The 21,626-nt window shown below is 37.2% G+C and overlaps 1 protein-coding gene across 4 annotated transcripts in view; it reads right to left on the bottom strand.

Moving 5' to 3' along the window:
• The window catches only part of Fas1 (fasciclin 1), a 564,588-nt gene that overhangs the window by 105,376 nt on the left and 437,586 nt on the right, over positions 1–21,626 (bottom strand). For all 4 annotated transcript variants that reach the window (XM_065230988.1, XM_065230990.1, XM_065230989.1 and 1 more), the window contains exons 4-7: positions 16,042–16,175; positions 15,808–15,904; positions 15,558–15,735; positions 5,543–5,703 (exon numbers count right to left, since the gene is read on the bottom strand). In XM_065230988.1, coding sequence (XP_065087060.1) covers positions 5,543–5,703; positions 15,558–15,735; positions 15,808–15,904; positions 16,042–16,175 — 570 coding nt within the window. The remainder of the gene's footprint in view (positions 1–5,542; positions 5,704–15,557; positions 15,736–15,807; positions 15,905–16,041; positions 16,176–21,626) is intronic.

Consider the following 21,626-nt stretch of genomic DNA (forward strand, 5'->3'; position numbering starts at 1 on the left):
GTTGTTTGAAAATAACTTTGCCGAAAAATGTATACCCTATTTTTTTTTTAGATTTTTGATTTTAATGATAGTTAGAACCACCCTAGAATTATAATAATGAATGAGGGTTCAATTATAAGGGCTCAATTATAAGGAACAACTTTGTAGGAGAAAAGTTTAGTCTAAAGTTTCAATTTCAGGCTCAAAACATATCATTCCACCTAAATCTGCATTCTGGACCACTATGCACTGTATTAATGACAATTTTGTCCTTTTTGGCAAGTATTATTACACGATATTTTTGACATGACTTTGACATGACTTTGCTATGATATCAAAATTAATTTTTTGCTTATGGAGTCTCCATAAGATTCTTTTGATTCTTTTACGAAAGCTTGGATTTTTTTTAAATTGAATTTCATAATATTAAAAATTATTTTTAGGACTAGGGTAACTAATAGTGGAGGCAGTACACATTACACTAACGTACCTCCACTACTGGTGCGTTTTTTCCAAATCCAGACTTGCTGAAACTCCTCAAACTCACAGTTATGTGAAATTCACATGGATATTTACCACTGGTTATGTGATTTATTTTATGAGTGTAAGCCCTCAACTCGAGTGAGTGGCGGCAGGAATATGGAAGAAGTAAGGGAGAACAGCCCATAATGCACTCCTGGGGTAAAATGCCCACTTATAGAAAAACAGCGATAACTTTTCCTCAGATGCATTTTCCGGGTAACGGTTTGTGATTGTTTTCAACTGGAGGTTTAACAAATAATTCTTGATCATAAAATCATGTATTGACCTACCTTAAAAAAATTACATTTTGTGCAAAACAGGACACAGTTGTTAAAATCATCGACTGTAAATTAAGCTTTTATCATCATGTATCACAAAAAAAAAAATTAAAAAATTTACGTTTCGTATATTTTTTAGATATTTTACTTGATGAATCACAGTTTAACATTCTATTGAGATTTTGAGACCTTATTTCTGATGTAACATAAAGAAATAATCATTTGAAATACCGCATCCCTTTTCATTATCTACTTGCAGGGGTTATGGTTTGTTTACCATGGGGTGCATTTTACCCCAATGTTGTGGTGCGTTTTGGCCATTGTTGTCGTGCGTCTTGTCCCAATGTTGTGGTGCATATTGCATCATGAATCAGGCGTTTTGCCCCGCTATCATTTTGGAAGCAATTTAAAAAATACCTTAAACTCATGGACAAGGTTGCAAAGACTCATTACAGCTAAAACAATGTTTTTCTAAATTATAAAATAACTAGATGCTATGATCAAATTTTGAATTGGTAGGATACAAGAAGAGGTTGCAAAGAATGTGTTTGACATATTAAACCTGTTTATTTCACTTCATGAGAGTCACAATCAGCGATTTTTCACAAACTCACTCACTTACTCACTCACTCACTCAGCGATCAGCAAATCGCTGATTGTAACTCATAGAAAGCAAAATTTACAGGTTTTATGTTTCCAACGCATACTTTGTAACCTCTTCTTGTAAGTTACAAGTAAAACATGCCATCATACCATCTTTTGGTTTTATTATTCCGAAAAACATTATTTTAGCTGAAATGAGTCTTTGCAACCTTGGTCATGGAAAATCATCGTTTTGTAGTTCTAAATCACTTGATCTTTGTAGAAAACATGGTAATGAACCAAACGCCATTACTTTCTTCTTGATTTTAGCTTCCATTCACCAGCCATTGACGATTTTGCTTAAACGGTGCGTTTTGCACCATCCTACCCTAAACAAACACTCCTCGAGAGAGAGGGATAGTGAACTTCAGCGAGAGGATGATTTGTCGTGAGGCTAGGCGAGTAAGAAAGGTGACACAGTCGGAAGAAGTGGTAGTTTTTTTTCTAAAATGAACCGCCCATTTTGTTCTGGCAAGTTTTGCTATAAGAAATTCACATCAAATATTGATTAATTGCGTAGGAAATCAGTTTGGCACGGCATTTGTGACCAGCATACATCTTCTGGTCGTATGAAACAGGTCAAAAACTGTCCAAATCCGCAGATAAAAATTTTTGTTTTGAATATCTGTATAGCAAAATAGTGAACTTTTCGTCAAAATTAACGGCAAAGAACTCACCAACACTGGGAGACCGTGAGTTCCTGCCCACCTGTCATTTCCCATCTCGGTCGTGAGGTGCGCTTTTCGAGACTCCGGATGAATTTTTTGTTCGACGCAAGAAGCTCAGAGTTCACCCATAGTGAGAGTAAGAGCGTGTGATAGAAAACATGAACATGAATGGCAGCAAACCTCACTCTCATTTTATCCCCCTTTGCTCACAAGCTCTGAAGCTCAGTGGAATGATTTGGGAGTAGGTATTCTACTCCTCAGAAAAATGCTACGCTCGGCTCATTTCAAACTCGCGAACGAGGCTCCATCAAGCCTGCCCAAATCCTTGGAAATTATGTAAGTCTTAAGATCTTGAAAAATTATCACTGCCTGGTTTTCTTTAAGCAAAATACTGTTTTAAGTCCGAGAACTCATGTTTGTTCCCTGGATTTGAATTTGTTTCAATTGGAAGCTTTCTTTAATATTTTATAAGGTTAATTTTTCAACTTTACAACGCTTCACACTTAGAAAAAATCATGTACATTTAGGTGCTTTGAGACTGACATATACTAGCGTCAATTTTGACATAAAATTAAGTCATAACAGACGCGAAATTCAACTATGTCAAACGTACTTTTCGTCGAGCAACGAACTTTTCAGTCTCGGAGCACTTAATATTACATGAAATGTTTGTTTACGTCTCACCTTTTATGTCAAAGATGGATTCCATTACGTGTAAAATTAATTATTTCTAAGTGTGTTGTTAATGACTCTTTAACCCTGATCTTATAACTAGATCATAAAGTCATAAATTTTGTTGGGAAATTTTCAGTTCTTTCCTATGTATAAGGTTTAATTATGAATCATTTAATTCTTTAAATTTATCGTACCTCTTAACGGAATCCCTTTATAAAGAGCTTTGAGTGGGTTGGTTTATTTCCTTTAAATTTCGTTATAATTGCCTATCTTTTGACAAATACGCGTGTTGAGTACTTGGCACTGATGAAGTCTGCAAGTAGTAGATGAAATACGCGTATATGTCAAATGATAAGCAATTATAACGGAATTTAAAGGAAATAAACCAACCCACTCAAAGCTCTTCATTTAATTATGAGTTATATTTTGATGTTGAAGAACCAGTGAGATGATTTATTGAGCTTTACTCCGTTTAATTTTATGCAGCATCATTCAGTGAGACGATTATTGTGACTTAGGTTTGGGTGAGGTGCTTAATTAAAATAAATAATCTGCTAAATATTTGTTTCTAACTGATTGATGCAGTGTTATAACAAAAACATTTATTAACTGCTTTGTGATGGTTCATGATTGGAAACAAATATTTATTTATAAGCCAAACACATAACAACTGTAAGAGCTTAACACTTTTACATCCCATTCCATTTGTGTGACTTTGCGAACAGGACAATTTTCCAAACCCTTAATACCTCGTTAGTACAAGCTACTGGTGTAGAGCCATATGGTTGTTCTCTACAACCTGCATCAACTGAAATGGCTTTCATCTGCTCGAATGTATAACATGGAACCGGAAATCGCATACACAACAGGGTTTATCAACCTATCTGGCTTTGATTAAGTTAACAATGAAAAACAAACTATTGTTCTTCAAAGTTTCATTTTATATTTTTTTTCATCCTTTTTGTAATATTAAACCTGTTCTCAACTCACACTCACATACGCACTTCCACTTTATTTGATCAGGCTCAACCGAATGAACTTTACAGAGCCGAGTTTTTTTGTCCATTATACAATGCAATAGGTATACCTCGATATAACGTAACTGTCATTTTTGACTTCCATCGCCGATTTCTTGCAATCGATCATTCAATCAAGCAAAAGAATAATAACATCGGACAGATGAAACAATCCCCCAACTATTGGTAAAAGTGATTTATATGATTTAATTGTCAATTTAGAGATATCGATCATGGAAGCCAAAAGTGACAGTTACTTTATATCGAGATATTCCTGTACATAAAATAAATCTTAAGACTATAGTCAAGAAGTTCACTACGAAAAGCACCTTATCCTCCGGAAGAGATTTTTTCCTAACATAGTTTGCACATCAATTGTGATTTTTCCTTTGACTCTCCCTTGGACAAAGGAAGTTGAATTGAACATTCATGTTGTAGCCGTACTTCTTAGGTACTTTTCAATTTCTCTTGAACAATAGACGATATTTAATCCTTTGTTAGCAATTCAAAATCAGTATATAAGAGTAAGCAACATCCATTGGACAAACGTGCATCAACAGTTGCAAACATTTTCAGTTATACGAAAATTTATTGGAATGTCCTGCAGAGACAGGCTTTATATTTAAAATTCTGATTGCATTTTAATCCAAAAATGATGCTGTTTAGAGCATAATATTAATTTGGAAACCTTTGGCAAATCTAGTAAACATTCGCCTTTCGCATCGCTCTCTACTCTACATTATTTTTTCTTCAATTTCTTATTTGGATCATGACCTACAGTTTGGGAAACACTGGCTCACACAATGTGCGTGGGTGTCAATGAGAAGCTGCCCACAGATTCACGGGAAATTGGGTTGGTTGCGTTCCATTCATCCGGACGCATCGTTAACAAAATTTGACAAGGGTCTCTTGAGCGAATGTCATTGCTCTGGTTCTCGAGCTTAAGGGGGGCATTATTTGTTCATCCGATGGAATACGAAAAGGCCGACTATTTGTGTTACAAATAGCTCTCCACTCTAGCAGTCGCTAGAATAGGTGGACTAATTTGCGAAAGGAAGGAATAAGAGTTAGGATAATTAAAACTTCCTACTTTCTTTGATGTGCTATGGAAATAAGCAGCGGTGTGACACACATATAGCATTACGGTGAATATACTTTACTATGGTTTTGGTGCTAGTTATACGCTCCATGATCAAATTATGGGATGAACTTATATTTTCAGTGGCATTCGAAAAAAAAAATATTTAGAGATTCACAGGTTGACCGTTGTATTTTTAGGTTGCATATTTTTTAAATGATTGAATAAGTCTTATTAAATTCTTTGGAAACAAAATGAATATCCAATAATCTGATCAGGATTTGTTTCTAATTGTAATTTATGCTTAAAGCAATTGTGCAAATATATTGTGACATTTGTAGTCAATCATGATAATACTCGAACCACTATCTAGCGGCTTGGTTGATGTTTGGTGTCGTAGGCAGAAGCATACAGGTAGTACGTATTCAAGTGTTTGAACGGAAGGTGGATACAAATTTCACACATTCTACCAGGTCGCGGTTTGTTTCTATGCTTTGCAAGCATTGAGAGCCCAGATGACTATTAGAAGCGTTGTTGTTTGCTCGTTAGTTACTACGAATGTGAATGTATGCATGAGTTGGTTTTGACTCTTTGCTCTAATTGCGCAATGACGGTATGAGGTGAATTAGACAAAAACAAACTAAAAGGCTCTACAGCACATGCCTAGGAACTGTGTATGCTTACCTCCAGAAACTGCAACACGGTTGTATCAACGACCATCAGAGGACGATGAATCAGGTGGACCACTCCATTCTTAACAGGAATATTCGCTTTGACTATTTCGGCCAGAACGGCACCGGACGCGTGTTTTGAATCCCCTATCACCGTATTCGAGCGAACATAAACTAGAAAAAGAAAAAGGGAAAAGTGTTAAAGATTGATTGGTCATAAATTACATTGATGAATGGTGAGTTAGGGATCATACTTAAATGACGTAGCATTTTTTTTTTCGATTATTTCGGCACCCTCCTCCTCCTACTCCTCGAAACATTTGATCGCTAAGTCTCGATATTTTATTACTCGACTAATTCATTTTATTGTCATCGTAGTATCTATAAGTTTATATTTTTACAACTCGATGCCTCATTTCATCAATGTCGTGTGTAGTTTTATTTTGATTTCATATCTCGATCTAATCATGATATGATTTTTCATTTTGCAATAGAGATGATAAAATCGAATCAAAGAACATGTTCCGGATGCCTAAGTAGATGTAGCTCATTTATTTCCATTAAACAAAACTGTCATGCAACACATCAAATTACATGCTTATTCAAAGAACAGAAGTTATATTGAGAAAGACCTGTGCGTCGCACAGTGGCGAGTCTCCATAGTCGGACAAAACCAAAAATGTTTTAGAATTTGGCTGAAAATCACATATTTAGTAAATGTTGGGATGCTGATTCCATTTAGACGTCGGAAATCATAAAATGTCAACTACGCCCTCTAAAGAGTGATCTTATCTTTCTGATGCCCATGAACCCATTGATTGATTATTCGTTAAGCTATATTAATTCATTATATTTTTCTTTATGTTCAGGATGCTAGTCAAATTATCCAAGACATAACAAACATAACTAAAAATAAATAAATAATCAGTTTTGCTTCATTAAAACTCAAACTAACAATTTCTGAGATGTTTATGTTTCAGTAAAAACAGGCAGAAATTATTTAAAAAAGAAATCAGATTAAGGCTAGGTAATTTTATCGTTAGTGGCCGTCCATATACTACTTGTGGAATGTATGATGGGTGATGTTTGAGTGTATATGGTCTATTGCGAGGATGTATTGTCGAAAGCCAACTGACCGACTCTTTCAGCAGATAAGAAATAAAGGGTGATACGGTCAAAATTTGGTCAAGGGAAAATGCGTGTAAATCGGTGAAATCGTTTATTTAAAAAATCAAATTAAATTTCTTTTTCAAGTTCAATTAGTATAAAATTCAGGAAAAATATTCAGTTAGGCTTCCGCTTTTCCAAATCCGAATTGCCGGGCCTTACGCTTGACCCCTGCCATCAGATTTTGTACAGCCACCTTGTCCACCTTCTTCGCCGCAGAAAGCCAGTTTGCCTTGAACTGCTGCTCGCCCTTAGCAGTTTTTTGGTCTTCTTTAGGTTCCGCTTGACAATAGCCCAGTATTTCTCAATTGGGCGGAGCTCTGGCGTGCTGGGGCGGGGGGGGGGTTGTCCTTGGGAACCACCTGCACGTTGTTGGCGGCGTACCACTCCATGGCCTTTTTACCGTAATGGCAAGATGCCAAATCCGGCCAAAACAGTACGGAACAACCGTGTTTCTTCAGGAAAGGCAGCAGACGTTTATTCAAACACTCTTTCACGTAAATTTCTTGGTTGACAGTCCCGGAAGCTATGAAAATGCTGCTTTTCAAGCCACAGGTACAGATGGCTTGCCAAACCAGATATTTCTTTGCGAACTTTGACAGTTTCATGTGCTTGAAAACACCTGCTACCTTTCCCCTTCCTTTTGCCGTATAAAACTCCTGTCCCGGAAGCTGCTTGTAGTCGGCTTTGACGTAGGTTTCGTCGTCCATTACCACGCAGTCAAACTTCGTCAGCATCGTCGTGTACAGCCTCCGGGATCGCGCTTTGGCCGTCGTATTTTGTTTATCATCGCGATTTGGAGTCACTACCTTCTTGTAAGTCGATAGTCCGGCTCGTTTTTTGGCTCTATGCACGGTTGTAGACGATACACCCAGCTTATTTGCGGCATCTCGGAGAGAGAGGTTAGGGTTTCGCTTGAAACTACCGGCAACTCTCTTTGTCGTCTCAGCGGCTTCCGGTTTTCGATTTCCCGCCGATCCAGACTTCCTGGCTGTCGACAAACGTTCCCCAAACACTTTAATTATATTTGTAACGGTTGATTTGGCAACTTTTAGCGATTTTGCCAACTTTGCGTGCGAGTAGCTCGGATTTTCGCGATGCGCGAGCAAAATTTTGATACGCTGCTCTTCTTGCTTGGACGGCATTTTGACAACTGAAGAGTGAATTCCAAAATCAAAATAGGAGCAACATTCTACACACACACACCTTCAAAATGAGGGGTGTTCAGGTTTTTTAAATGCAAAATTGAAAGAAATACGTCAAGTTGATATTGACCAAATTTTGACCGTATCACCCTTTAGTGTTGATGTCTCGGAGTCAGCTACAAAGCTATAATAATATATTTATTAGCTTATATAAACATTACTTACAACTTCGGTAACTGGATATCGGAAAACAATTGATTCCTACCGGCACCTCTTCTCTACAATATCTTCATGATGGTCCATGATTGAATTTACTCGATGCGCTTTTTCCAAAATAGAAACTTTGGTTCCATATTGTAGGTTAGGGTATTTCCGTTGATGTCGTATATAGTTTTTATCTAGTATGTTCAACATATTATACAAACATATTAAAGAACAATTTTCGTGTTTTTCGCCTGTTTGAAAAAACACTCAAACCATTACATTTGAAATGTATTTTTGATATAGCCATAACAAATTCAATGTTGTATTCTTATTGCTTATGAGGTTTTCGGATTATATACTCATTCAAAGTTTCATATTTCTTGAATTGAATTGTTTAAGTTTTACCCATTTTTTTATACATTCATCGAGCATTATCAAAGTATCCCCAAATCAAAATACGCAAAACTAAAAAAATTGTGTAAATGCTTCAATTTACGTTAATCATATTACTAATTAATTAACTCTTGGATCCTCAGTACTTGTTTTAAAAATATAAAATTTGAAAAACAGTCATTGCTGTGAAAAATATTTAGAATATACATTAAAAAACCATCAATGTTACCCCGTTTTACGGTACTCAGTATTCATTATTAGATTGAACGGTCAACAGATATTAGGGATGATCATGATTCTGAGAAGGTAGAAAGGGTAAACATTTCTTGCAAAACAAATAAACAAATTTCAACGTAGTTTGTGAACAGTCCCTAATCGAAAACCTCAGGATTATTTAGTCTATAGTGAAGATGATATGACTCTAAGTTACACAATTTTTTATACCATTGTTGGTCAGTAATGCCGGTTCTACGAAATATTAAGCATTGATTGAATTTATCAGAAATACGGAACCATATGACAGAAGTTCAGTCTATTTTTAGGGATTTGTTTGGTTTGTTTTGCGAGGTTTTTATTTGTTTTTAATCGTAATAATGTATCACCTTTCTAGCACCGCCCATCACTTTAATATGTAAGCAGCAAAAAAAAGTATCAATGAATGTTATTCATAACGATGTATTGAACAGATTGATGGTAAAAGTGGATACAATATTACACTCATTAAAATGATTTGTTGTCAAAATCTGTGTGCATCGTATAGCGTATTATTACACTACAAGTGGAAGGACCAATACGCTGCATTCAAAAAGGAATATTCAACGCATTCCTGACGTTACTGAAAATTACAATAGGATCAGATTGCGGGGTTGCTAGTGTATTATAATGCTTTTTTGAAAATTCACGAGCTCTTGATTGTTGGGAATACCTTTGAATATTTGACGTGGACAAAAGAGTGAACAAAAGAGTGAACAAAGAGGTGAACGCCGAAGCTTTTTCATATTCAAATCGCTGTGAAGCAACTTAAAAGTGTTGAGGGAATTTATATCTGTAACTGTAACCAGTTCGTTTTTGTTTGCTAATCTGGTTGAATGTTATACTTAATTATCTTAAAGATAAATCTTCCGGCTCAAATCTTTGTAGGGGTAAGCGGTGGGACCATCATCATCACCATCAATAACTTTTATTTCTGTAATCGTCAGATTAGTATATGGGATGTCTTCCGAAGAAACAATGAAAGGTGATTTGTTGCGTTGCCTCCTTATTTCAAGAGCTGCCATCTACTAAATTGACCTGAATACGAACTGGTACCACTGATAAGTTCAAAATGTGCTGACTTGCTTGACGGATCAGTGGCGCCACCATGACAAATGCGAGCACATTCCTATCTGAAACCTTATGTGCGAAGAATGTGATTGTGAGTGTTATGTCTGTTTGTCTGTGCTATCTCCATTAGTATTATAAATCTGCCAGCAACTTCACTTATGGCTAACTTCGCTAACAAACCTGCAAACTCCTGTGAAACTTAAGAGAGGTCGTAGAGTTCTCTGCATGTCTCTAGGCATTAAATATCAGTATTTTTCAAGCCTTGTTCAGTCTTCTAGAACTAATTTAAAAAAAAAAAATCATGGAAGACCGCTTCATATATTATAATTGTTACGGAACAGCTTTACCTTGCTGCTGACAAATAGGATTTAAATATTTATATTGTCATTATAAGTCTTAAAATTAACTTTGCATTTTGGGTTTCGTACCACGTATGATCATTAACTTGAAGCACGTCAAATTACAGTTGAATAATAGCAACCGGAAGAGTATTATACAGCAATGCAAACACAAATGGTGACAGTAAGACATTCCTCTCAATTTAAAGAGTTCCTGGTCATTTGGTCAAATGCCGTTTGGCCGAATGCCTTGCCCAAGCAGGAACGACTATCTCGATACCTTAAATTGGTATGGCTGAGCCTGACATAAGAGATAAAATACCAAAAAATGTTCCCATAATTGACGCATTTCGCGCCAAATCGAATCGAAGCTGGCAACGATCTCTCAGATTTCAATGAAATTTTCTGGATGTGTAGACTTTGACTAAATAAGCCCTTTTGCATACTCAGTTTTTCCAAAATTTATCTAGACTAACATTTGAGAAGAGACAAAGTTTTTCAGCCAATTTCTTCAAACAAAAAAAAATGGAAAAATGACAACTTCTATAAAAATGTGTTGTATGGATGACTTTAAGGAAATTGTCCAAGTTTTCAAAAAAAAAAAACTGGAAAAAAAATTCCATTTTCACAATTTTTAAATTTAAAGTCGGTTAAAAAAATTGCCATGTTTGATTTGGATGAAACTTTGCCTCAAGATAGGTAATTAATTTTACTACTATCCATCTATACATCGCGAGGTGGGCACTTTTAAGAAAAAATAAAATTTCGTACAAAAAGTTTTTCATTTCTGAACTGATTTTTTTTTTAACATACCATTTTCGCACAAAACTTAACCAGTAAGCTCAAAATCATCTCAGAATCCAATGAAGCTCAATTTGTGATTCAATTTTGTCCAATCAGCAACTAATCACATGGATTGATCGAGAATTCCATATGAAAAGGGCTTATATCATTTTAAAATAATATAATTGATTATATCGTCTACTACTGAGGCAAAATCTGATACTTCCATAGCAACTTAGCATTCTTTGCTTAAATTATCCATAAAGAATTAAGTATGAAAAAAATTGAAATTGAGATCTTTTTTCGCATCAACAACGATTTGGGAAGTCATTTTTTGCAACAACTCATGGAAAAGGTCCTTGTGATGCCATTAGTGGCACTCTCAAGCGAATGGCAAAGATTATAGAAACATCATAACAACTCCACGAGAATTATATAACTGGGCAGTTGAACAAACAGATAAAAATATCACAATACGTTTCTAGTACATATCCACTGAACAGTACATCGAAATGTCAGAAGAATTCGATGAACTATATAATAGCACATAGACAATATTTGGCACACAGAAATTGCACAGTTTTCTGCCTATAACTGGTGACAAAGTAGCGGCAAAAAGGTATTCTAATGTAGAAGATGAACCAAAAATATTTAACTTGATTGGAAAAAGGAAAATAGGTTTAAAACATTGGAAAATATATAAATAAATGATATATGAAAAATCTTGTCTTTTTTTTCTCACATATTATCACATTTTGCCTCAGTAGTAGACAACAGAATAAGAGAATGATTTTTTTTTTGACAAGGACTACATGTCCAGAAAGATTTATTGAACTCTTAGCGGGTGCTGCCAATTCCGAATACGATTTGGCGAGAAATGCATCATGAGCCCTTTTCATATGAAATTCTCGATTAATCAAAGTGAACTTAAGCGCTGATAAGACAAAATTGAATCGTTAATTGAGATTCCTTGGGTTCTGAGATGATTTTGAGCTCTCTGGTTTAGTTTTGTGTAAAAACGGCAAATTAAAAATAAAATGAAAAAAGTTTTTGATAGAATTTTTTTTCCCTAATGTGCCCATCTCGCGATGTATGGACGGTTGATGGTAAACATAATTACATATCTTGAGACATAGTTTCATCCAAATCAAAATTGGCATTTTTTTTTTTAAATCGGCTTCAAGTTTTAAAAATCGATTTTTTTAACGCAGGTCTCTAATGGATTTTTTCCAGTATTTTTTTTTTCAATGATTTGGACGATTTCCGTAAAGTCATTGATACAACAGGAGGAGTAGTTTTCATTTTTCCATGATATTTCTGTGAAAAAAATCGACAAAAAAAGTTTGGCCCTTCTCAAAGGTTAGTCTAGATAAATTTTGGAAAAACTAAGTATATGCAAAGTGGCTTATTTAGTCAAGGTTCACGCATCCAGAAAGTTTCATTGAAATCTAAGATGGTGCTGCCAACTCCGAATACGATTTGGCGCGAAATGCGTCAATACCATTCCAATACCAAATTATGAAAATGCAATTCCAAAACAATACCACACAGGTATTCTTTTGGTATCCAAATCAGGGCGTCAAAATATCAGCTTCAATCGACCAAATCGATGCGACGAAGAGACTGCTGGCTTTCTTTTTCTGTTAAAGTCGAACAGCTTCGCAGCATTCTACAACCTCAGTCGGCGTGCACAAACAAATGTTCAATCGCTTGTCTCTCTTTCTCCCGTCGCTTCATTGGTCTTCCTTTCAAGCTTCGGTGAAACGGATGAGCGAAAGAGCGCTTGACTTTGATAGTTTTCTCTTTCATGAAACACATCAACAAAGGTTTCATGACGTATGTGACGGAAAATGAAATTACACATTTAAAGCATTTCTCACGTGAAAACACTTGAAGATTACACGTCATATTTTTAATTTATCTTCCATTCATATATTTATCTAAAAAAAAATGATCGAAAACGGGACATAACGCATTTTAAACAAATTGAAAGAGCGGTGATAGAGTGTTCGTGAAAGAGGATTGAAAGCCATAATGAGGTTTCGTTTAACTAGAAAATCGACGTTAGTTACATTGAAAGCGATGAGCAAAGCAACGACGAGAAGTTCCAAAGCCAGCCTTTCCTTCTAAGCGTCCTGCTTTTTTATTTTCGTTTCTTGCTGATAGTCTAGCTAGGCGTTATAGAAATGAAGCGTCGAACACGTATGTATGAGAGAAACAAAACACGAGTTCATTTTAGAGCTTCGAAAATGTAGACAAATATCAATTTTTGTTATGTACAAAGTATTTTGCATGCATTGTTTTGGTATTATTCTTTGGTATTTTACCTCTTATGTCAAATTTTGGTATCAGATTAGAGTTAGGTATTAATTAGTTATTTTCTCCTGCTTGGGTGGCTGCGTTTACTACGCAAAACATAACTAGAACAACAAAAATCCAAAAAGGTGCTGATTCAAGCAAAAGGAAAAATCTATTAAAAATCTATTGTTTATAAATTTTTTCTAGTAAATTTTATAACAATCTGCGTTTTTTGTGCAAAAAATAATAAGAACATTAAAACTCCAAAGAACTGCTCATGTTAAAAAGGGTGGCTAAAAATACCAATTACATAACTAAAAGCTTATATTTAAAAGAATAATGAATCCATCTAAAATACAAAATATACGATATACAATTTAACAAAAAATCCCATCTTTATAATGTCAAAAGCCAGAATTGTGGAAAGTAAAAAAAAGCCCACGATCGCAACATTATACTAAACTTTGGATCTGGGATCTCAAAATTATAGGGAAGCAAGAGTTTTGAAACATTCAGGAATGGGAAAATGTCTTTAGTACCTAGAGAATTGAATAAATGTTCTTCTGTGTAGCCTTAAAATTTACCATTCTACTCGGGGTTTTTTTTAGTTAGCGGAGCTGCGCTCCTTTAACTTTAAAACAACACGGGCGTATCAGAAAATTTGAGGGTAACATATTTTTTGGAACATTTCATCGATATCTTTTTTTTTATTTGACTCTTTTATACAGTATCATCCGACAAAATCATGGTCAGATTATCGGGTCTTTACTAGTTAATCCGACTGTTCATACTAAAAATCAAAACAAATAGGCAGCATGCTTCCAGAATAAATCTGAAAACTAACAGCACATTGTATTCAAATTCGTATTTTTCAATCCAGCATTTTCCGGATTAACGGGGTTCAGATTTTCGAGTCGTCGGATTGTCGAGTAGGGGGATAGTGTAGTGAATTTCAGCTATGGATCGTAATTAGGGCCTCTCTTTTCAAGTATTCGATCAAACGGCATTCGTCCAAACAACCCATTTTCCAAACGGCATTCGGCCAAATGGCTACACACCATGTCACGTGCAGTAAACAAGTGCGTGATTTATTTCGATAGTCATTTGGATGCTATTTCAGTGCCATGATTGGATTATATATTTGGAATGTGGTCTGAAAATTCAGTGCAGTGAGTATATATAACCAAGTCAAAACACAGGAATACCACAGAAAACAGACGTTGAGGCTCGAAAAAATTTCTCTAAATACTAGATTCCTTTTTATTCCACTTAAAACCTATCTTTGACAACCTGATAGCGCTGGCGTTGCACAATTTACACTAGATACTAAGTGCTTGTAGCGCCAAGTGGCAATTTTCAACAGAAAATTTATCGATACTAGCGCCAAATTGGTCAAAAGTGGAAAATTTATAGAGGAAATCAGGAGATGCTAGCGCCATGTAACGGCGATGCTCCCACTTATCTTTACACAAGTTTCTAACCGAAGTTGGACGTTTGTTCTCTGTGGAATACGTTGTCGCAGTCCACTTCTACATGAGGATATTCCTTAAAAGATCCTCTTCCTTGTATCTACTGCTGGTACTGCTTGAGATTAGTAAGGTAGACAAGGAATTTAGAAGAACTAAATGCAACGCGTGGCACTGACGACATTTAACAATATTGTTCATATTCATATTCTTCTATCAGGCTATCAAAATATTTGCAGCGGATTGCTGATTTGTGGAGCAGTGTTAAGCTTAAATAAGTCTTGTTTAGTATTAAGTTCAGCTAACTTATTGAGATTGCAGTACGGAGAAACAATTCGCTTTATGTACTATTAATCAACTGTTCATGTTAATCAGCTTTATACACCTTAAATCAACCAATAATCAGCTACTACTCTTACTGTTCAGCTTGAATTGTCAGTTGGTTAAGTATTGGAGAGTAGCTTTGACGGAATCGGATATTTTACTGAAACATTTCAGCATACATGCAGTGGTGTCGCAGTATATACAAACGTTGATAGTAAATACAATTCGTAAAACACTCGTGATCTAATCACAGAAAAATATACAAAGCCATAAACCTATAGAACCTTGATAAAACTTGCAATGTTACTTGGGTCTGCGGCACATAAGCAAAGAATAGAATCAGAGGGACTAGCTCATGAAATTTCTCAAACATTTTGGAACTATTTAATTATCTTAATTGCATTTATTAAAGATACTTTCAGCCATAGAGCAATTGAATGTCATCGCATACAATCCCGGCATGAACGGGATTTTCGGAAAATGATTTATTTTATGTCCTAGGCAACCCTGGGAAGAACCCACTATGCCACCCTAAACGAAATACCTCATCCAACATTCATCTTATTCCCAAATTAATTGATACTCACCTTTTGCGTTCTTGCCCTCGCCTTGCTTGAAAAAGGTGACTGTCACTTTGAGATTATCTTCGAAGGCTAGTGTTTCTAGCGGATCGTCTAGCGGAGCCGGTGCCGTAAAGATGACATGATTTGGAATCACGTGGCCGTCGATCACTTTGCGATCAATCATGTCTGGTCGTGGTGGAGGCTATTGAGGAAGATAACAGATGTTTTGTTTTTGCTAGACTCGTACTAAATTGCTTTCGATAGGAAACATTACCTTGAAACCTTCTTCGACCGGGATGAGGAATGTATGACCACCGACTGCCCTGTAGATGTCTTCCTTTCTAGCCAACATAATTTTTTGTCGGAAGGAGCTGTAAAAAGCAACAAACAACACCAAATTGGAGACATCAAAATGGAAATCATTGATGGTGAAAAAATCGACAAATTACACAAGAAGCATCATTAGTTTTCTGTTAAGGATGGTCAAGACTGTCTTGTGGGTACTCACCGGATTCTATGTTGACTAATGTCCATGTTTTCGGCATGCTGGATGAATTGGTAGGCGTCCGGATTAAACACCTCGAACGAGGTTGATGGATTGACTGTCAAGGGTGTTAATACGTCATCAATTATGTGCAGCACCTGAAACAGAAGTGCCAAAGAAAACGTTGCCCACCGCCACGAAGGGGGAACGCAGGCAACGAAGCGTGTAAGTGATGATTTATTCATGAATTTCATTTGGGTTTAGTTCGTTTGGTTGCCAAAGGAGCTTGGAACTGTGCTTTTTATGGTTCTGTTTCCTACGTGGGGTCCTTGAGGTAGGTTGGGAAATGTAATGATCGAACTTTTACGATAGTACGTGCGCTGTTCCCATGGGATAAACTCAAGGGTTTCCGCAATTTGTGAATCTTATGGTGATATAAAGGAGAATATGATGGAATCTGAGTGTGTGGTTTCAACAGTTGAATATTTCAACAATTTGGTGGTGCTTCTGGGAGAGACTTTTTTGGACATCGAATATCATTGTGATTGTAATTGCCACACACTATACGAATGAAAATCGGTATATAGGTTAAAATAGCCTTGAGTTAACAACTGTGGAACTGCTCAAAAAATACCAAGTTGAGAGAGGATGCTTCAAATTGGGACGTAGGGGAGGGTGGGGATTCTTGATCCGGGGGAGACATGGTCTGCGTTGAACATTTTATGTTTTCTACACTAACTATTCATTATCCTAATAACAAAATATCACAAATATTTTTGAAATCGCTTTACATATTACATACCTATGTAAATGATGATTCTTTGTTTTAACGGACTAACAGATTTTTTGATGCACGTGGAAAATTGTGGTTTTTGGGCTTTTAATGTCAGAAATGCTCTCTGTTTTTAATACGTATAGTTTATGTCAACCCTTTGAACTGCAATTGGGGTGAAAACATTGATTATTTATTTCCATAGTCTTCAAAAGATAAAAATATTACCCAGTGGGGAGACTTGCTCCACTCGAGGTGGGAAGACTTAAACCATAACCATATCTCCAGGGAGTTTCAAAATAAGCTCAGGTTAGTTCATTATGGTCCTTGACACTCATCTTGACTAGTAATTGACTTTATTTTGCATTAATGAGCTATTTGATGACAGTTGATGGATTTCTCGCTGGTTACGTGTCAAGAAAGGTCAAATCTCACATTAGGTGGATGGATTCAGTATTTTTTTTTCACGTAAAAATACTCTTAAGATACAAACGATGTGAAAAAAATTCTAATTTATTTGAATATCGGACATTTAATAAAATAAGTGATCAAGTCGCCCTTTGTATCCCCAAGGTCCGCATTTTAAAATTTCCGAAAAATTGTTTAAACTTCACTAACATTACTTTCTTCTACTTTGGTCATTGATGTGTGTCTTAGTATACTCTTTGATGAGACTGCCACAAATTAATAAATTTGGACATGAGATATTGAAAACCACATGTACGAACGAAGCGTAGGAACATCATGAGGAGGAGACATGTTGACGATTGCTTTCACTTTGTCCGGGTCCGGACGAATGCCCTCTGTATCCAGAAGCTGGCCCAAGTAATTCACCTGGCGCATGAAGAATCGGCACTTTTCGTATTTTACCATAAATCCATATTCTTGAAGGCGCTGTAGAACACGGTACAGATTTTCTTTGTGTTCTTCGGCGTTGCGGCCACCGACAATGATGTCGTCGAGATATGGAGATGTACACGGGAGTCCACTTAGCATGGCATCCATGATCTGCCGGAAAGCACCGGGTGCACACTTGACACCGGGGGAAAGCCGATTGAAACGATAGAGCCCCTTGTGGGTGTTGATGATGGTGACGAGCTTCCTGCTTTCCTCATCGATCTCAACTTGTAGGTAAGCATCCGACAGATCTATGTGGCTAAACATCGTGCAATTCGCCATCCGATTAAATATGTCTTCCGGGAGTGGAAGCGGGTAGCTATTTCATTCGAGCGCATTGTTTAATCCGGTGGAGAAATCCGCACAAATTCGCACGGAGCGATCCGGCTTGCGGACAACTACGATGGGAGCTGCCCAATATGCATATGTCACTGGTGTGATGATACCCAAATCTTCAAGCCGCTTCAGCTCGTCTTCAACTACGGCGTCCATGTTGTACGAAACTGGCCGCTTGTATTTGAATACTGGCTGAGCGTCCGACTTGAGAGTGAGATGCTCTTGTGTTTTGGTGGACAGTCCCATATGATTGGTGAACACATCGGGGAAATTGGCCTTCAATTCGACTACCTGGTGATCTGGTTGTTGGCTACCGACCAGCTTGCAGAATGATGAAAATGGTACGTCCCAGAGCCCAAACTCATCCATTAGATCTGAACCTAGAACATTCAGGGAAAGGTCAGTACAACAAACGTAGTAATTACCTTCCTTATGAGTTCCGCAGATAGTGTACGCTGCTCGGAACATGGCCTCGATGTTTAGTCTGTCTGCGGAAGCCTGTTTGCACTTGACAGTCCGGTGGAGACGTTTGAGGTGCCCCGACATTGATCCAGTTCTGCCTGGATATAATGGTTATGTCCGAACCCGAGTCCAGCTGCATTTCAACCGGAACTCCATTGATCGCCGTTTCCACATAGCGCTGGCTGTGCATCACGTTCTTTACGGTTACAATCCTGGATGCGTGGTGGTTTTTGTTTTTCTGCTTGCCCTTGAACGATTTAGAACTCGGGTTGAATGTGAAACAGGAACAGTAGCCCTCCTTATGGCCGGTGCGACCACAGTCACGGCACTTGTAAGTCTTGAAACTGCATTGGTTAGAGAAGTGCATGCCGCCGCAAGACCAACACGGTGTCTTCGGTGTGTCAGATTTGTTACCGCCAAACTTTTTCTTGTGACAGTTGTCCTGAGGGGAACTTGCTCGAACAGCTTGCGAAGCAACAGTGACAGCAGCGGAGGCATAATGACTGCCGATTAGCGAAGTGTATTTCTTCAAATTAATCATGCTTTTGCACTCCTCTACTATCTTCTCCAGTGTGATGTCCTGTGTTTCGTTAATCTTAGACAGCAAGCGCATCCGGATGTCCTTAGATTATCTCAACCCGCACACGAAAATAAGGGACTTAAACTGGTCCTCTTTGAGCTCCTGCTGCTTGAAATCGACACAAGCTCTGTTTACCCTAAAGGAGTAGGTAATTAAATCTTTTTTTCCCCCTTCGCCGTCTGGAGGCACTGGTACTGACGATGGAAGGTGGAAACCAGGACTGCCGAAAATGGTTTTCAATTTGGCAATCGTTTGCTGCAAATTCCTTTGATAGTTTGGGAAGAATGAACGAAGTGTACACACTTAGATTTTTTACAGAAATCTGTAAAATTTTACCGATATCTCAACAGCTGAACGTTCGGTAATGTGTTCGGTGATTTTTTGGATTACCGAAAAATCTGTAATTGATTTTTTGCAATTACCGAACCGACTGGTATTTTTTTTACAAATTCTTCGGTAAAATTTTGGAAGAATAAATTTTTGTTTTACCGAACCTTTCTGTGTTTTTTTGCGGATAATCTGTAAAACCCATGATTTTAATTATTTAATTATTATTAAAGCTACTTTTTTCCAGGTGTTTTTTCGACATGACCATGTAAAATTCGATTTTGAATTTTTTTAATTCTTGCGCATATATTTTACTTTTCTTTTTAATTGAGTAGATTTCAATGAATACTAATCCATTCCAATCAAACTATTAAATGCTGAGCAAAAACTTGGTGCCCGTTGTGCTGAACTTTTCAACCCCCATTGCAGCCCCTGCGATAAACAATGGCTGTTTACATGGTGGTGCAAGCCAGCAACGTAGCCGGGAACTTGGGCATAGCAAAAAAGCAGATTATAGAAGACGAGAACAAAAGTTCATAGTAAAATAAGTGTTTTATATTACTTACGGAAAATACTGATGATCCTTGCGTCCTGTCCATGCAATTTGTCCAAGAGATTGTCCATTTTCGCGCTTTTTCCGATACTTTTACTTCCAGCGCGTCAAGCACTTATGAATTGTTTTGCTTTTCAGATTTGGCAAGATGGCTGCACAGGGTGCTTACAGAAGTTCGGTGAAATAATTACCGATTTATGGTAAATTGCCATGTGTTACAGATAATTCAGTAAAAAACATTACAGATCGTTCAGTATTTGTTTTTATTCACAGTATTTCGGTAAGTCTGAGACAAATTGATGAAAAATACCTAAGTTTTACCGAACAATCTGTGTTTTTGTTTACCGAATTCTGTAAAAAATTCTAAGTGTGTACCTTTCGTGTGCTTCGGGGTTGAGCTTTCGAAGCAGTAGCCGTACTTTCGCGCCGTTGTCCAACTTGGCAGTGTCCTTCTCAAAACGATCTGCATACCTGGAGAACCATGCATCGAATGAGCATCCAGATCGTAAGTGAACTCGGTAATATTGGTCGCTAGGGAATCTAGAACTAGCTCGATCTGGTTGGTGCTCTGGACATTTCCTTGGATGTTTGCCATCTGCTCCGCCATCCGGGTCATCAGTACTTGTTGGTTGCTTAGGAGCTGCAAGATTGTTTCCTGCGGCTCCTGGTACAGGTGGTAGTGGCTCAGGCATGGCGAACACGCGGATGGTATTCGACGCGGCGTTTTTCGACCGATTTTCGCGAGAAAACGTAAAACAACCGGCACGACTTTGTTTACAGCCTCGTCGCCACTTTGTTACGATGTAAGAGTGAACCGAGTGATGTAACTTAACAAACAAATAAACTTTATTTTAGGACAGAATACAAATTTAATAATTAATACTGTTCAGCCGGCGATTACTAATGATGTTTCATTCCCTGATGACAAGATGACTGCGATAGCATCCGGTCGAATGACAGCTGTCGGGTGACAGCCGTGAGTGTAGGGGACTAGGGCCGCACTCCAACACTAATGTTGGCCTATTGATCTATGATTGGGCCCATCGTTAAAAATCTGCTGTTTATCGATTTTATCTAGATGAACGGATTTTGGGATTGGGACGGTACTAGTGGATATTTTTGGTCGCTGTTGAAAATTTAGTCGATTGCTGAATTTATGTATGGGCCCAAAATAGGGGCATTTAGGGCGACATTACATCCATTTCCCCTATATATATTTGTTTTGCGTTCAAGAAATTTTTTAGGAGCTTTGCAGATATTTCCGGAAGTTCCCTGAGTTTTTCGAAACTTCTTCAAGGTTTCTGCAATTGCCTTGAAATTATTTGTACTGCCTTTTAATTCTTTGATCAATCTTGATGTTTTTGGAGTTTTCTGAAGCTCTCAATTCAATTGAAGATCTCGGTTCTGCTCTGAAGTAAATGGAATTCTCGTGAACACCTATGATCGCGCACGAGAGGACCCTGCGTTGTGATCAGTATATAAAATAAAACAACACCGATTGCTTTGCCGTCCTGCCATGGCGGAGGCATACGAGACACTAATTTATTGTTGCTTTGTTTTGTATATTGTAGTGGTACAGTGGGTATGGTAGTTGCACAAACAGATGACATTGCACAAACAACCTATAAACATCATTGAAATTCTCCGCCTCTGTACTAACATGAATTTCTCGAAACATTTTT

This window comes from Ochlerotatus camptorhynchus, unplaced genomic scaffold (assembly GCF_037179485.1).
Source record: "Ochlerotatus camptorhynchus isolate MF236.1 unplaced genomic scaffold, CSIRO-AGI_Acam_v1.1 ptg000336l, whole genome shotgun sequence".
Lineage (NCBI taxonomy): Eukaryota > Metazoa > Arthropoda > Insecta > Diptera > Culicidae > Ochlerotatus > Ochlerotatus camptorhynchus.